The sequence below is a fragment of the Falco punctatus genome (assembly GCF_963210335.1).
Source record: "Falco punctatus genome assembly, chromosome: 14".
NCBI classification, from domain to species: Eukaryota; Metazoa; Chordata; class Aves; order Falconiformes; family Falconidae; genus Falco; species Falco punctatus.
Window position 1 is genome coordinate 5,814,354 of NC_137594.1, and position 17,461 is coordinate 5,831,814.

The 17,461-nt window shown below is 38.8% G+C and overlaps 1 protein-coding gene across 1 annotated transcript in view; it reads right to left on the reverse strand.

The window, feature by feature from the left end:
• PLCG2 (phospholipase C gamma 2) overlaps positions 1-17,461 on the reverse strand; it is a 66,015-nt gene that overhangs the window by 46,227 nt on the left and 2,327 nt on the right. Inside the window, exon 2 of the mRNA XM_080410688.1 lies at positions 13,674-13,912. Coding sequence (XP_080266814.1) covers positions 13,674-13,869 — 196 coding nt within the window. The 5' untranslated portion in view covers positions 13,870-13,912. The remainder of the gene's footprint in view (positions 1-13,673; positions 13,913-17,461) is intronic.

A 17,461-nucleotide genomic window follows, 5' to 3' on the forward strand; every position in this document is an offset into this window, starting at 1 on the left:
CTGACCTCTGAAACAAAAACACAAACTTACTCAATGTCTCACTACAGTTCTTTTCCTTGCATTACAACTTTTCAACCCTACCATCCCATTCTACTGTATGAATGTATGAGCATATACATACAGCCACAAGGATTTTTGTATGCACAGGTTTCACACTGTTATAACCATATTATTGTTTCTCCAACTGGTCTTTGAAAAAGAGATTAGTATATCCTAGTTGCTAAAAATTCACTAAACAGAGGAACGATTCAGGAAGAGAACACATTTTGGAAAAAAATAAAAAAAGACAAAAAAAGAGAGAGAGAAAATATTTATATAAAACCCCTCAATTTCACAATTTACATTCCTATACTTCTGAGGCAACATATTATGTATCCTACAAAATTCTGGCAAGATATCATTACATTTACTTAAATAACATATGAAGCAGATGTACAAAACACAAGTTTTATTAAACATTCTTTAGACTTTTACAAAAAGATATAATACGTGTCATGGTTTCAGAAAATGAATAGAAATTACCTGCATATATTTTAATGACCATTATATACCGTAATTATGATGTATTACTCTGTATTATTGAAAGAAAAGCCAAGGCAGAAAATCAGAGGTTGGGAAAGAGAGATATGCACAGCAAGCATAAATTTTGGTCTTACACTAAGCTCTGCTACCTCCCCAGGCGGCCTGGAGTCACCTGGCACCCTCCACATAATGCCCCCTAAGTCCAGGATGGATGATCCCAACTGAACTGGGAAAGGAACAGGCCAGGAAAAACTGCAACATGTTTCAGACTCAAATCAGTAGATTAACCGTACCAATTTAGCTGTTACACAGTTAACTTTTTATAGCACAATCTGTCACTGAACAATTAAAATGTAACTTTATGCCTGTACCAGAACTACCTGCACAGCACCTAGGACACTCTTTTATCTTCCTAGTGCCTTTAAGTACTAGAGCCTTCCTTCTTCCTAATCCCATGTCCAAACTGCAGAGCTGTATCCTCACCTGGCTTCACATTCCTGGGACCTGATACACCTGAAAAAAGCACAGACCTGGACATATGCAGCTTGCAGGGTCAGATCAGGTCCAACATGCTTGCAGGTGTGATTCCCATAAAATAGTGCAAGATTCATTCATTTCCCAAGGAAATATAAATCAAAGTATGCCCTGTAGAGAAGTTGACTCACACCCAGCAAGACAATAAGGACATTCCCAATGTACTCGGTCCCCAGCCAAATAGTTTAGAAGTCTAGTGCCACTCTGAAACCCCTACAGTACTAGTTTACATTTCATTCATTCTCTTATGTGGTTATTTCTACAGGTTAAAAGGGGCTCCTTGGCAGCCTCATCAGTCAGCTATTGATTCTGACAACTCCCTCAAGCAGCTCTTTAACAAGACTGGACTCCAAGGCACGTTCAATTACCATCCTGTCTCAGGCTCTGATCTGGGCATGCAGTATTTGTGGCAGTTCAGAGCCTGAAGCTGCTCAACTTCAGCTCCTGCTGTTGTGTGTTGTTCAGCAAATCAGTTAATTCAATGGATCATTACACTACTACATAGCTACTTTCCAAAGACTGCACAGATTAATTGCTCAGTGCCTTCCTGAGCGTCTGCTAGAGCTCTTTACTGCCATAAACTTAACAATAAACTTTTGATCCTTGACACCTCCACTGATCTCCATTCAAATGACCTGGCAGTAGTGATCACATTTAGTCACACACTTATAAACTATGAATTGCTGTGACCTGTCCTTCAGTTACACTTAGAGGCAGACAGTAAAACAGAACTTGAATTCTACTACAGCAGGTGCCATGCAAGCTCAGCAGAAGACAAGACATAAGGTAAGCACAGGGAGAAAATGATGTGAACAGGAGAACTGGGGGGGGGGCACAAATGATAGTGGATGACTGTGATCAAAAAAAAAACCAAAAACCCACACAACACCACTGTGCTCCTCATTCCAGAAGTGAGCAAACCAGCACTGGTATTCAAAGGGGTAAGTTCTGTCTCCGTCCACCCCTGTGCTCAAGCAACACCCACCTGTGGTTGGCAGCACAACCACTCAACAACCAGACAGGCAGTTGGGTGACGGAATGGCCCCTGCTTAAAACCAGCCAACGCTAACAGCAGAACACCTTACGTTAGCTGGAGGCACTCAAGTTTACCATAGGAAGCCGTGTTTGCATAGAGCAGCTTTGGTCAAGTCACATAATTCTAGGCTGGAAAGTCAGGCAGATTGTATATACGTGGGGTAAGTCAAAAAATCTTAGAGGCTGTCAAACTAGCAAGGTATCCTTGACTTAATAAACAGTATAAGCTGAGTTCCACTGAGACTGGCATAATGGACTACAGGGTCTTGTGGGATCAGGCTCCTGATTCAAAGTCCAAAGTCCCCACGAGTCTTTCAGTGTCTGTGGCCACAAACAATGCTTGGATCAGACCTCAGAGTTATGTGCTTAATGAAGGACAAGAAAAAGCCTACAGAGAGATTCAAAGGAGGCTTACAGAGTCAGAAATCAGGCCATGAACATTACTTATTCAGCAGATAGTTTCAGTAATTTTCAAGAAGGCTAAAGGGAAACTATTGGCAATCTTTTGGAGAGGAAAATAAGAGACACTGATCACCTAAGTGCTGTGGACTGAGACACGGGGTGGGCATTCTCTAGATGAATATATTCACATTTTCATTTGTATGTACATATAGCAACATTCTGCACTTCAGAGTTTTCAGAATCCATAATTTTTTTGAGCAATTTGCATAACAAAATATTCCAAAGAGGGTTTCATCTCAGGAAGGCAGAAACTTCCCCCTGCAACATGAGCTATGTGCAAATGAGCACCCAGTGAGTAAAGAAAGCCTTTAGTATCTTTTTGCAAATGTACTCCAGGGTGGTTAGTGAGGACAATGGCTTTGTTCTCACTTCTGCAGAATTAAAAATTAACTACACAAGGTGTGTCTTAACAGCTTGTTTTATTCAGAGCAGCAATGAAACACAGTTCTCATGCAACTCTAAAGGGAACAAGGTGAGGCTTCTCTCAGAGGAGAAAGTCACATGAAAGCAAAAATCTCCTGCCGCGTGACAGTACAGATCGGGCACGGAAAGTAATTCAGCTCACAGAAACAGTGAAATTTAGCGAGACATTCAGTTGCCCCAGGAAGTCATCACAGGTAAGCCACAAAATTATCTGAAAACACGGTTACAAGGATGGAACATGAGAAATAGTGTGCTGCATCTTGAGAAAGCACACATGACTAGCTTTCCAAGGGGTCCTCTGGGGATTTAGCTGTGTGACTGACATAAGGCTTAGAGAAGCGCACCTTTTAAACCCACAGATTTTTAAGTAATCAGGTCACACAGAGCTGCCATGTACAGTAACAACAAAATACCATTAAATTAATAACTTCTCACTGGACTGCTCAGTAGAGTAACAACATATTACAGCCCTTCCCAGTTTGCACTCTGAATTCAAGGGGCCCATACATCTCAAATGGCTGTTGGCTTCATACTAAAAATTAAAAGGCACCTTCACGAAATAAGATGAGAATATCCTAACCTTTACATATGTGCCCATAAAAGTTTACATTCTACTCCATGCAACAAAACAAAACAGAAATGTTGCCATGTAAAACTTTGACTTTGAGGAAAGTGTACCATAGTACCTACATCTCGCTCTCACTTTGAACACAATCACATTGGGGTGCTCAGGTCTATGAAGTTAATTCCATCCCCATTTGCTGGCTGCCCACGACAGGAAGTCTGGTCATTGAAAGTTAGCATTAAGCATTGCTTAACTGAGCTGCTAAAGGGAAGAAATTATTTGAAAACAGCTAAAAGCTACACATGTTCATTTTTTCATTTGACCACAGAAACCAAGCTCTAAATACTCAGCTGAAGACGCACACAAAGATCGCCTGGGGGGATGGATTGCTGAAGCACAGCAACTTTGAAACAGAAAAAAGTTGAATTTTAATGCTCCTTTGAAAAGATACTCCATAAAGTGCAAGATGTAGATTCATTTTTGCAATGACATACAGCTTTTGAAAAGTATTCAGAATACAGAAAGAAAATTACAGAATATGAACTTGAGGTTTTCAATATAAGTTTATTAGTTTATTGCTTTATGTCTGAAACAGTAAGGAAATTCAGACAGAAGAAATTCTGTTAGCAAAAAAAAAACGACTCACTCCTACAAATTAGCAAGGTCAAGTCACAATGAAGCCAATGGAAGCCCTCATTTCACATTCCTCAGCAGAATATGTAGATACCATCACTTCTCCCAGAAAGGTACAGATGCTGTAAATGTTTACACCTTCTCCAAGGGGGGAAAAAAAAAAAAAAAAAAAAAAAAGGTTTCCACCAGACAGGAAGTTCATGTAAGCATTAACAATTCTACTGATTAAATTACTGAGCTATTTAACCTATGGGGAAAAAAACCCAACATCTATGTTTAAGAATATAAGCCACTTGCATATATACCCTCTTAGGTGTTAGCTTTTTTGTAAGTTTCTCCAATGTATCTGACAGCCAAAAGCATGCACAGAACTAAAAATTGCTCCCTTCGGCAGGTCATTTTAGCAAAGATTTTAAAAGCAAAATTCGCAAATTTTAATTCCAGGGAAAACACACTGCAGGATAAAATTAATAAAATACAACAATAAAGATTAAGAAAGCCACAGCCCTTGTTAGCTAGACTAGCCCCACCTGTACCTAAGTATGTATGTAAGATTGCCATTACATTAAAATATACATCCCTGCATTTCACCTCTCCCCGTAAATTGTATGTGGCCTGATCTGGTCCTGTTATCTACATGACTATATTACAGATGCACTGCTTCTCCAATGAGCTTTGATCATTAAATAGCCAGGTGCAACATTTTGCAGAAACTAGTGATTTCTGCTTGGCAACGTAACAATCTGAAAACACAAACACAGTGTAATCTTGCAGTTGAGAAAAAACACAGCAGCTCCCACAGGTTCTAGTTTTATATATAACGTAAATTTACCAATTTAGCTACTTGCTTCCATTCACTCCCTTTCTTAATATACATGTGAAAGATGAAAGTTCAATTTGGTTTTACGTTTTTTTAAAAAAAAAATCAGGGTTTTTTATTTGTCCAAAAGAGAAGAAATTCTGTAAAATCTCTTTTCAGCAGGAAGAAAATCTCAAGTAAACTTAATCTTTGATAATTCTTTTTTATACGTTAGACAAAAGATCAGTAACAATAAATGAATTTGATATGGCAAATGTATTTTAAAGGTGGGCTACGGTCATTTTGTTCTAAAAACTCTGGAAAATCATTACAGGAAAAAAAAAAACCACAGGAGAACAGAGAATGTGAATTTAGCAGTCCAACTTAATCCTAAGATAAAATGTTACACATTTCAATTAAAAATGCAAAAAGGTGTAAGATGGTTCTACTGCATTAATAAAGGTCTAACTGAAGACAAAAGAAATTGTCACTATGTGTTATACTGGGGCATATCATTAGCACCAGAAGTCTCAATTTAAGCCGTCTTTATTCCTCTGCTTCGTAATTTTGCAGTTAACTTCATTGACAAGAGGTTCCCAAACACAGGTATTTCTGAGAAACAGAAAGTTTTCAAAATAAATTAATATTAATACATTATACCGTTTTCTCTTTCAACCTTACCTATACTCTAACCTCTTGGTCTACATACAGAAAGAGTATTTTAACAGCTGATATATGACCTTTTTCTAAACATGGCCCTCCAGCGATTTAAACCTACTTCTTGTTATGTGCTTGCATAACTAAATGAGCGCTAGACATTTTTCTCTTCAGTATTTTGCAATAAATCCAAGAAGATCAAAAAAAGATAGGTGATCTTTCTTTTACAAGGATTAAGGGATTAACATATGGTTTATATCATTTTACCAAAGCAAGTCACCTCTTCACATTAAAAAAAAACACCCTAGGTAATCAAAAAAACAGAAACCGTCTTACATCCTCAACAGAATCTTCCTTGAAATGTGCAAACTTATGTTACAGAGAAACACATTCTTGTACATTCAAGGAAGGCACCACAGATTGCTTGGAGCATAAATTCTCTTAACTGTGATTTGTCACTTAACACAAGGATTCACGGAATAGTATGCAGAAACTCACATATTTTCCAGTGACTAATCGAACTCTAGTCGCCACAAACTTTCCCTTAATAATTGTCCTTAAAGCACTTCGCATCTGACAAAGAATGAAATATCCATTATGGATCAGCTTCCTGGACATTTACACCTTGCATATACTGGCTCTACAAACTTCAATACCATAATCTCTTTGGGCCCTGATTTATTCACATGCATATAAATGTGTATACCACAATATGAGGAAATTTGGGAGCCTTATTTGGTAGTACTGAAATGCACCCTCAGTCAGCAAACCCCAGGTGATGGGGGTACTGACAAGCACTTGTCAGTCTTCACTGCCCCTTCCTTACCCTCTGCCTTTCACTGCAGTACTCCAGTAGTTCCCTCCACCACTATCTCAGCTATGACAGTATACTTGTCTGTGGGCCACTTGGTATCCTAGTGAAGAAACAGCACGGCAGAGTAGCCGATGTGGAGGAAGGAGTGACCCCGGGATACAACACACACCCATAGTGGATCCAACCTGTGACAGTTTGGAGTGGGGAGAAACAGCACGGGGCGGGGGAGCGGGGCGGGGGGGTGACCCAAGGGCCAGCGTGCAGAGCCATGCACAGTTGTAAAGGGTAAACATACAGTAAATACACACAGCAGAACCATAAGGAAGTGACACGCTAAGCAACACACTGCGATAAATCATGCTGGTAAGTCACAGCTCCACAGTCATGTATCTAGTATGGATAAGTTAATTTCTACAAGAAAAGGGTCCATTAAGAATTAAACAAGCAATCAATCACCTCTGTACAAGGAGACTGGAGCTTCCTTCTCTCATGTGTTGGTAAAGCAAAAGTTACTTTAGCTCTACCATAGTTTCCAAGATCTGTAGTTCTTAAGTTGCAAACTCATGAACTTAAAATTGTCAATAAAACCTATAGGTAAATGATCCACAGTCAAGTCATACTGGGTCCTGCTTGCACTAGGGTATCACTCGAAGAAAATACACATTCCCCACACCACACACTGTCCCCTGCTACATAATCAAAGTTGCCAAATGCCTTCCCCAGCACCAGGCAGCTTCTAAGTCAGCTGTGCTACAGCAAGGAAAAGAGGGGGAAGACTGTGGTCCACCCTGAACTCCTAACAGATTTGTTTATTTTTCCTGGCAATGGTATCTGATACCAGATGCAGATCTAGTGCTGTGGGTTTTAGACTCATGGCCCTGCAAAAAATGGTCCTTTATTTCTGTGCTGTCTTTTACGCTCAAAATTCTTCTCAAAGTTCAAATTATATTTTTACATTTACAATGCTTTGCAACAGAACTCCTATACTTAAACCAACTGTATAGATGAAGTAACAAAAGTACAAAAAAAAAAAAAAAAATGCTGCCTCGGAGTTAGGAAGCTGGTGTTATTATGCTTTTTATATACACAATGGCCAGAGCAAGAGACTCCAGCAGATAGTAATTCAGAGCAGGAACTAAACTTTGCTCTGGAGGAGCCTTTCATTCTCTCAACTGACTATCTGGGCAAGACTAGCCTTTTAAGTTACCAGCTTAATACTAGGCTGTGAAAATATTCCCTCAAACTTATTTCACACACAGACAGAAGTACCATTCCTGTTCATAACCCTCAGCCCCCAAGACACTGGGTATGCTGCATCAGAGTCACTAACCTTTCAGTGGGGCAGTACTATTGCAACACTCACCAAAACTTACTCCTTATCCAAGAAACAGCAAATTTCTCCTATTGTAATCAGTGACACAGGGTCCGCTGAAACCAGAATTAGTGTGCACACCAAGAAATATAAGTAGAGGGGAAAAAAACCCAACCAACACAATGGCTTCAAAGCATGGGTGGTCTGATGAAGTATTAATATGCCACTGCAACATACAAAGCACAAGGGCAAGGGCAAAACAAACAAAACCCACACAACTCCTCAAGGGAAAAACATCTGTCATCAGAAGTTGAACCAATCTTTTGGCACTTATGACCTAGGTAACTTAGGATCAAAAGCATTGAGATTCCAAACCCCGCAAGCAGTCCTATAGCTCACCTAGCAAAATTTAACAGTTTAAAATTAGGACAATGCAGAATACAAAGAAATGCCATTAATAACTAAGAGGCAGAAGAAAAAGCTCCGACATTTTGTAGCCAGTGTCTAGAAGTATTTCCCTCAGATGATCTTAGAGCTATTAGGGCATCTAAAATGTCTCTGTATATAGAACAATAGCCAGATGACTAAAAGAAGTCCAAGCATGGGTGAACACAGTTACATCTAGCTGAGACCTGCTTCCTTTAGCTATTTGCATAGCTCTCTGCAGGCCCACATAAGGAAGCACATGTTGCTGGCATTCGTTTTAATATACTAATGAAACCCTGTATGCTAAACATCCACGATAAAAACATTTCTCAAAGGTTCATTGCTCCCTTTATCCATTTCAGTCTTGACAACAGGTTGTATTGGCCCCAGTTGATGCAGGAAAGGCATACATAAGGGACTCTAAAGTCTTAGCTGTTGACTAAAAGAGCAGCAGCACTAAAAACCTTCCTGGCTTCCACTAAATCTGAAAAACGCTCCAGGATGGGCAGGCCTCTTTCCACAGCTAATCTTTCCTCTTTCATCCAGAAGGAAACTTGAAGTTCCCACAAAATGGAAAATATGGTCAAATATTATTTAACGTTTCTTGAAATCTGCTCATTTACCAGTCTCTCCTAACTTTACAGGCTAAAATGAAAGGAAAGATACCCCACAGTCGCTTAACTTTATCTTTCTTTGGGCCTACAAAGTATTACATTTAAAAACAGAATCACAGTAAACCCAAGAACCACAGATTGTACAAAAGGATGACAGTTTCCTTACAAACAGCAAAATCTACTGTTTTCACCAAGTCTGATTTCTTTGGACGAACTCAACAGCTCACTTGACCTCATGAAAATTGAAATATCACCCAAGAACTAACTTGACTTGAACAACTCTTGACTGCACAGTTCTAAAAGAAAGGAAGTGTTCATGCACAGGTTACCAACACTGGTAAGACAACTCAGGAAGGGTGTGAGGAGACACTGATGTGTTGCTCCTTCCCCCTTCTTGCAGGTGGGCAGAGAGGACTAGCCTTTTTAGAAGAGCTGGTACGCAATGCTCCCTTCCTAATTTGTAAAGCTAGAACTTACCAGAAGCTAAAATAAAACGCTCTATCTGAAGAATTAAGAAATCATGTAGCACCGTTCTCAGCACTGCAATAACTCCCAAGGTAACAAAAAAGTGATCAAAAACCTCAGCTGCTCTATTAAAAGTGAGGGGACTTAATCAGCTTAACATTTGGCCTTTTGTTCTACTGTTCAAATAACCTATCGTTCCCATAAGGACACAAACAACCTATATTCTTTCATTTAGAGGAAAATACAGAGGTTTCTCCCCAGTCCATTTCTGCTAGAAAACTCCTTTTGTATACAGCGAGTCAAGTCCTTCAGAAGGTCAATAAAAAACCTCCAGTATTTAGACATTGTGTGGTCTGAGCTGCATAACTAAGACAGAGACTGTTTAAATCAGATTTTCTAGCCTTTGTATACCCTCACCTCTTACCACACCAAAGGCCTGGGTCTAGAAAGGGGTTTGTGAGGAGAGGTATCTCCATTTTACTTACTCATCCAGAGAAACACATCTGCACTGAGCAGGAAACAGCCATAATTTTAGCAGCTCTTTTTGCTCTGCTCTAAACAGAAATGCTGACTTTTATTTTACAAAAGGGATCTTTCCAGGAGTAATGCAATTTAAAATACACAGTACTGCCACATTCAGGGCCATGGGGTCGTCTAAACATCTATATCAGTATAGCTAATCCTACATCTCCCTTGCATGGGTCAGTTTATTCCAGAATAAGGGTAGCTGTCTTTTTGTTGTCATGAGATTTAATTTAAATCAATTCCAAAATACTAGTAACCAAACTTGAAAAAGGCCCTTGTAATAATTATAAACAACTCTGGCTTAGAAGAATTTGAACATCCTTCACACATTTACAGTTCACCTGCAAGAAAATCAGCACTATAGTTACCATCACCACAGAGGGCAGTTAGAGAAAAAGCTTTTTTTTTTTCTCTCTTCTTAATTTCCAACAGAAGAATATTAAAATAAAGTATAAAAGTTGACCTCCATTTTCTCTATCTATTAGCAGCCTATTTTTGTATCCCAACACTTAAGAACTCTCTTCACTATCTGATTTAGAAACACAAACGCCACAGCAGTTGCAAACATTCAGTTTTCTGCCTTCTGTTAAAGAGCAGTTGACAAACCTGAGTTAAAATTGTGCACACTCAACAGGAAGCCATTAACTTTTCTACTCGTACTGAATATTAATTCTTATTGGACTGTAGCACATGCAAATATCAATCATTAAGATCACATCATGAATATTATTTCTTGTACAGCACAAGCATATTAAACAATATAATACTTAAGATGACAGTTCTATGCCCTCAGCCAGTAAAAAAAAAAAAAAAAAAAAAGCTTTTTTTATTTTTCACGAAGTCAACACAATCCACCAGTGAATACTTGGGGTCATTCATATATACAAGTCATAACAACTTTTCTCCTACCACAAAGCTGGTACTATCTCCTCAGTATAGCTCCAGAGAGATAAAAGTTTTAATTCCCATTATCAGTATTCAAGAAGTCTATCCATTTAATTATCAAATATGAAAGCTACAAATCCATAAATTTTTCCACTTTCCAAGAAAAAAAGCAAGCCTGAGTCTCAGTCAAAAGAAGCAATAGCAACATTTAAATAACTAACTAAATAAATAAAGTATCTCCTTCCTCTTCAGCAAAAACACTGTCAGCAAGTTAGAGCTGCAGTGACTTTCATTTCAAGAAGATCAGATAGAGCTCACGGTAAATTGTAACAACTGTTTGTACCATATTCTGAAAAAATGCCTGCAAAGTAAGTCTTGTTTTGGGCAGATGTGCTGCTTTTTAAGACAACAAAACAGTATTTTGCATATATATGCTTTAGAGTATGACATATTCTCAGACCTAAAGTTTCCATCGTTATGAAGACCACTTAAATGTTGCTAATTTTTTTTAAAAAACTGCTACAGTACTATAGTTCTGGGGAAGAGAAACGGATGGTCTTTGTTTAAGTCACAGGTCTGTAGCTATATCCCCTGTTCCAGTCATGACTGCCTGTGTTAACTGCAAGCAAGTCATTACCCTGCTGGATTATCCAGGTGTAAAAGTCAAATTACAATATTTACCTTATTTTAAAAGAAGTGTTAAAATCTAGGCATAGAGCAAACAATTATCAGGACGTACTACCACAAACACACACCACCCCCAGGAAGCTTTGATAAAAGAAGATTACAGGTCAAGCACTGAAAAAGTTGACCCCAAAATCTAGAACACACAGATCGTACAGCTTTAAATTCAGCCCCTACGAGAAAGTCTTCAGCTACAAGACCACATATTGTTTTTGCCAGAGGACTCTTAATACCTCATTCACCCACTGAGTGATAATTTTCTGTTTTGTTTTAATCTTATTGCTCTGTGCATAACCCCAGGCTTTATTTGCTAAGCATACTCAAGCCATGCTGTCATAACTGAATTACTCATCTCATGACTTTATTTTTTTTTTTTTTTTGGCACACCTCACTTCGGGATCTAAGCATATTAGAACCAGTAATGTACTTGCATTCATGCATGTCATTATAGGAAGCAATAATTACCCTCATTTTCCACACGAGAAATTGGGGCACTGCAAGATTATGATCCAAGGTACCTGTTAATTAGGTTGTCCAGACCTGTCTGCTTTTACCCAGAACACTGCCTATGACCGTATTTTCACCACCAACGATAACAACATTCTCCAGACAACCAGTCTTTCATTCCATTACATTACATTTCCAGTTGCAGGTTCCTGTCTCATTCCTTGTGCAGACTGGATCAATGGAAACAGTAACAGAGGTAATACTTGTAAGTAAGGAGCATGAACAGAAGCTGCAGAGACAATCCAAAAATCATACTTCTCAGTGCTTGTCTCTGCAACCTTACAGATCAATGCATTTTTAACGTGCTGTGTATTTACCAAAAGAAAACCCAAACCCCAACACCCTTCTAAAAATCCACAATTCGAACAAACCCCATTCTTCTCCCTCCTGGTTTCTCTCACATTAGTGTGTACTCACATCCAGGGCAAACACCAGGAGCATGGCCCTGTCTGTTGCACTAGTAGAGTAAGTAACTGATGCCAGTCACAGTTGCTCTATGCATAGGGTAGCACTGAAACAGTACCAGGTAGGTTTTTCTTTACCACTGGACTTCACGTACGTGTAGTCAAGCTCACAAAACAGTAAGACGCTACAGGGAGAAACACCTGCTTTATTCTCCATATCTGTGTCTTCCCCCACCACTCCCTAATTATGCCTCAGTCTTTCTTCCATTCATAAACTCCTTTTCTTCTCTCAGGCCTTAATTAACTTGTTTCTCACTGAAATCCCTGCCTCTGCCCAGTAAGTTAGATTCTTGCCTCTGTAGCTTCTCCATTCTGTATTTATTCTCTCATGCCAACAAAGCTCAACCTTCCCAGCTCTCCAACTCCAAACTGCAATTTCTTACCACGATTTCTTTTCCCAAATAACCCCAGTTCCCCAACTACAAGCTTCTCTTGTTAGCCAAGGCTGACCAACAAATGATTCTGGCAATTCAGGCAAACAATTAAATTCCTATATTGTGGACCAACATCATTTAGCATTTACATAGTAAAATCTTGCCTGTAATAAATAAAAAGTAGTTACCACGTAGTCATATGCAAACACTGTAATGACATTATACTAATAGGAGCTGTAGAAATCCCAGAAAGCACAGGCTGAGCTTGCTTGACATCAGTTGTGTTCAGAAAGAACTGAAGATTAGCCTCACTTTATTCTTCTACCATATCTTTTGCAGCCCTGTGTGGCTTTACACTCCCCTTCTATTTCCTGACCTTGTTATAAATAGTGGGTTTAGTCAGTTCAGATACCAACTAAATAGACAGTATCGAGAGAGGACCTTGAAACAGTTTCTTATATCTCACTGCTTCATCCTCCTAAATCATTGGTACTTTGCAATAATGACCCTAAATAATTATTTCTGTCCTGAAACAGAAAATTCCCTGAAAACCAGAATTTTTAATTCAGTGTCCTTGTATTTGGAGGATTTTTCCTTTCTGAAGGGAGGAGGAGTAAAGTAACACTCTCCCGAATTTACAAGATATCTTGATGCTTAATGATGGAATATAGCAGTCACTCAGTAACTCAGTTCAGAGAACACAAGCACTATCATATTCAAAGATGAAAACTCTGAGAACAGGGCTTAGGGTCAAACACTATAATCCTATTTAGGTAGTGTTAGATACCTCAATAACAAGCTGCAGGAGATTCTTCACCTACATTGCAACAATTGAAAATATTCTCAGCAAATTACTGAACTTTTTTCAGCCAAAAACTTCATTATGTTAACAAAGTCTCATTAAAATCAATACTTGACAATTACATCAATCAATTAGGAACTCCAAGTTGAGGTGTACTTTGCAAATACTCACAGAAACCTTCAATCTTGTCAGCTGTCTTGCTCCATGCTACCTGCCTGGTTTCCATGATGACTTGAATAGTCCTCCTTTCTGGACTACTCTTCTTAAGACTGAATACTGTCATAACAGTTCCCAGCTCCAAGGTCCTTTTGATCTGGCTTTTCTCATACTCTGGTAGCGCTCCGTAGTCTATACTCTTTCTAGGCATTTTTTACTTTTTTCTTAATCAAACTCTTATGGTTTTCAGTGTCCTGGAAAAGAAAAAGAAAGAAAAGGGAGAAAATTCAGTATTTAAAACATCCTTTTTGTTTCTTTAAAAATCACATTTGTTTAAGTTAAAGCTACCTAATAGAGACTCCTACCCATTCAAATACAAGGCAGGTCCACAACTAACATTAACAGCATCCTTGCCGATTTATCCCAAAAGAAATTATGAAGAGTCTTCCCAGTGGGTGGTAGAAATGACACTTTGGTAGACACACTACTGCAAAATCTATTAAAAACAAAGAGCTGGGTGGAGCAGCTACTGCATGTGAAGAATTACAATCTAAATTTCTCAGCAAGACCAATGCACCGTACCCCCAACTGCTTCCTCAGTCTTCTAACACAGAAGTAACCAGTGTTGCAGACCAAAAGAAAGTAAGCCAAGGTCTGCCATTTAGGCCAAATACATTAAAATCACATTAAGAGACATAATTCCCTGTGGTTTTATTCCTGCACAACTTCAGCTGGATGTACACCCCCATCGCTACAAATACAGATTTACATCTCCGAAGTCTCAGTATTATGCCAGAAAAATAAGTAGAAAAAAACCCCAAGAAAATGACTGGAAGAAATACCAAATGTAAGTATACCTGAGTAATAAGGACAAGAGAGCAAAACACAAAGAATGCTAACCATTGAAATGTCAAAGAAAATAATATCTAGGTCATAACAAAGAAAGAATTTAAGCCTAAATAAAACTAAAGAACACAGCAGAAAGGGGGGGGGGGGGGGGGGGTGCAGAAACACATGTTCAAACTAAAGCAGAACTATGTTAAAAATCTCTTCTAAAGGAGCAATATTTGGTATCTCTGTAGCATTTTCTGCCACATTTTCTACATCCTCTCATAACCAAAAACTAGTGTATTGCACAAATTGCTTAGAACATGACAGTTTATTTACCAAGCCTCCAGTTCTTCTGCCAGTATAACCAGCAGCCAAGAAAGGATTACTTCCTGGGATGCTTACACAAGCAACTCTTGATTAGATAGCCAAAAATGATACCACATACAATTATGAATAGAATCCTATTCTGTAATATCTAGCAGGTTTTCTGCAGTATATCATTTACACATTATACATGCACATCAAATGTAAAATGTAAGCATAACACACCACATATTCTGTCCAAGTGCACTTTTACCAAAACAGCACATTGTAGCACTAGAGGTAAGGCTGCATCTCTGAAGCCTTCAAATAGCAATACTGCTTTTCCCCCAGAAAACAGCAACTGTTACCAGTAGGTCCAAAGTAAGACAGACTTCCTTGAACAAAGTTCCAGCCCTGACTGTATTTATGTTGATTTTGTGACTTCAAGAGTCTCCTAAGACACAAAAAATGTGCACTTCAACACTACCAAATTCCTTTCAAGCATCAGAACTGCTTTTAGTTAAGCTACATATAGAGAGATACCTTCGTTCACAGACATTTTGTCTAACTGATATAGAGACAAAAGCCGTCCTTATCAGAAATCACCATTCCTATAGCAATTATTTTTATTATTTTAGGGTATTTGTACAATTATGTTCCATAAAAACCTCATGAGATCCATGCAAGCTGGAAGTTAAGCTCTTCGTTCTTGAAACTGATAATTTAACTTCCACTACTGTAAGAAATATCTGGCACTCCATTTTGTCCTAAGTATTGACAATCTACATATCAATATGAGAAAAAGAGATATTTGCAACAGATTTGAATTGTACTCAAAAAATCTTTCTACTCTCTCAGGATTTTTTTATTTATTTTATTTCAATTGCTATTGTCAGATAACCAAAACGCTGTCCCCCATGGCGAACTGCAGCAGGTTTGTTCTTCGTCTTGCCCTGTATTACTAAAGAAGCATCAGTCTGCTGCCTGAAGAGACCTCTGAAATCTGTGAAGCCTCACAGGCTTTGCAGCAAGTGTTGCTATCTTCTTGATATTACATTAGGAGGAGCAAAGAAGTGCTGATGATTGAAACCTAGCAATCCAATGACAAGATAACACAAGAAATAATGACATCAGCTTGCGTTATATGAAAATTTAAACCTATATGAGACCTATATGAAAATTTAAACCAGCTGTCTTCCTGAGAGCTATAAAGAAAATGAAGGGAAAATGAGTGAATACAAATACTGAAACAAACGTTGGCTATGCCTAAAATGTCTCAGTATGTACTTTTAAAATGTCATGGCTGTGTTTCTCCTACACAGCCTACTTTTCCTTACTCACATGTCAGGTGGCAGGTATTTGTGTGCATGCACCTGGGACACATCTTGGCACAAAACAGTCAAGAGAGATGCATATGCAGCAGCTCTCATAAATATTAGCAAGTTTCTGTGCTTTGGTCTCCCACACATCATTGCATCGAACAGCTAATTACAAGCCTGATTACTTCTCAGTGAGATTATTTACAAACAGGATGCCCTGGAACCTGCTCTTTCATCTGTGCACAAAGGAGGAAATGTCTAAGTTTCACACAGGTAGCAGGAGCTGCTGCCGCACAGTTCCCAACCATCCCGCTTAACCACATCCCTGAGCAGGACAGGTTTAAAGAATCTCTGTGCACATGCAGCCACCATAGCATCTCCTCTGGTTCTCTTCCTCTCTCCTCAGTCCACTAGTCTCCATCATGAGCAGTTTCAGTTTCTGTGCTGATAGCTAATTCGACCATGCCAGTTCTCGCTTCCCCTTTGCAACTTCTTCCAACCCTCCTCCCCCTCACCCCATGTCACTATCTCCTGACCTGCTCTTCACTAAAGAGCCCTCATTTCTGCCGTCTCTCATTAATACCACAAAACTGTCTTCTAACAACGTGTCAGTAGCTGCTTTCGGTGCAATCTGTCTGTCTGTGAAGCTGTCCAGTGTAATCTTTACAAACCCTTTTCAAATCCTACCACTTCAATAAACTCACCTTTTTTTTTTTAATTTTTTTTTTTTTTTTGGGGGGGGGGGCGGGGGGAGGGGAGGGAAGCTAACATAGAAACAAACTGTCCCTTCTTACCTGCAGAGCAGCCTCTGCATTGCCCACAGCGAACCTGAAGCACTCTACAACAGGAACCATGTCTCACTCCATGCTTTGCAAAACATTATACAGGTTATTTGGTGTTTAGTATCTATAAAGTTGTTATTTTAATAAGAAAATGGAGTACCCTTTCCTTATAATACTGAAAGACAAATCTATACTGCAATCCTTCAACTGAGAGGGAGCAGACAACTTTTAAGGGTAGTAAGTAACAGCAGATTTCAGCCAGAATATAACCGATCCTTGTTGATTCCCTGAAACTAGTAAAATAATCATCTAAATTATCACAAGCTTGCATCTAACAAGACAGTCATAGTCACCTTGTCTTGCTACAATGACTTGTAATGCCACAAAATGAAAGGAGGAGAAAATAAATAATAAAATTAAATCTTTGTACAGCATCTGGTTTTCTAACAACAAAAAAACAAACAAACAAACAAACCACAGCTGTCTTCTGACTTGGCCCTTTTCATTAAAAATTATCATAAACCAAACATGATGTGATTTGCAACAAGGTTTAACCATTTTAGTAACA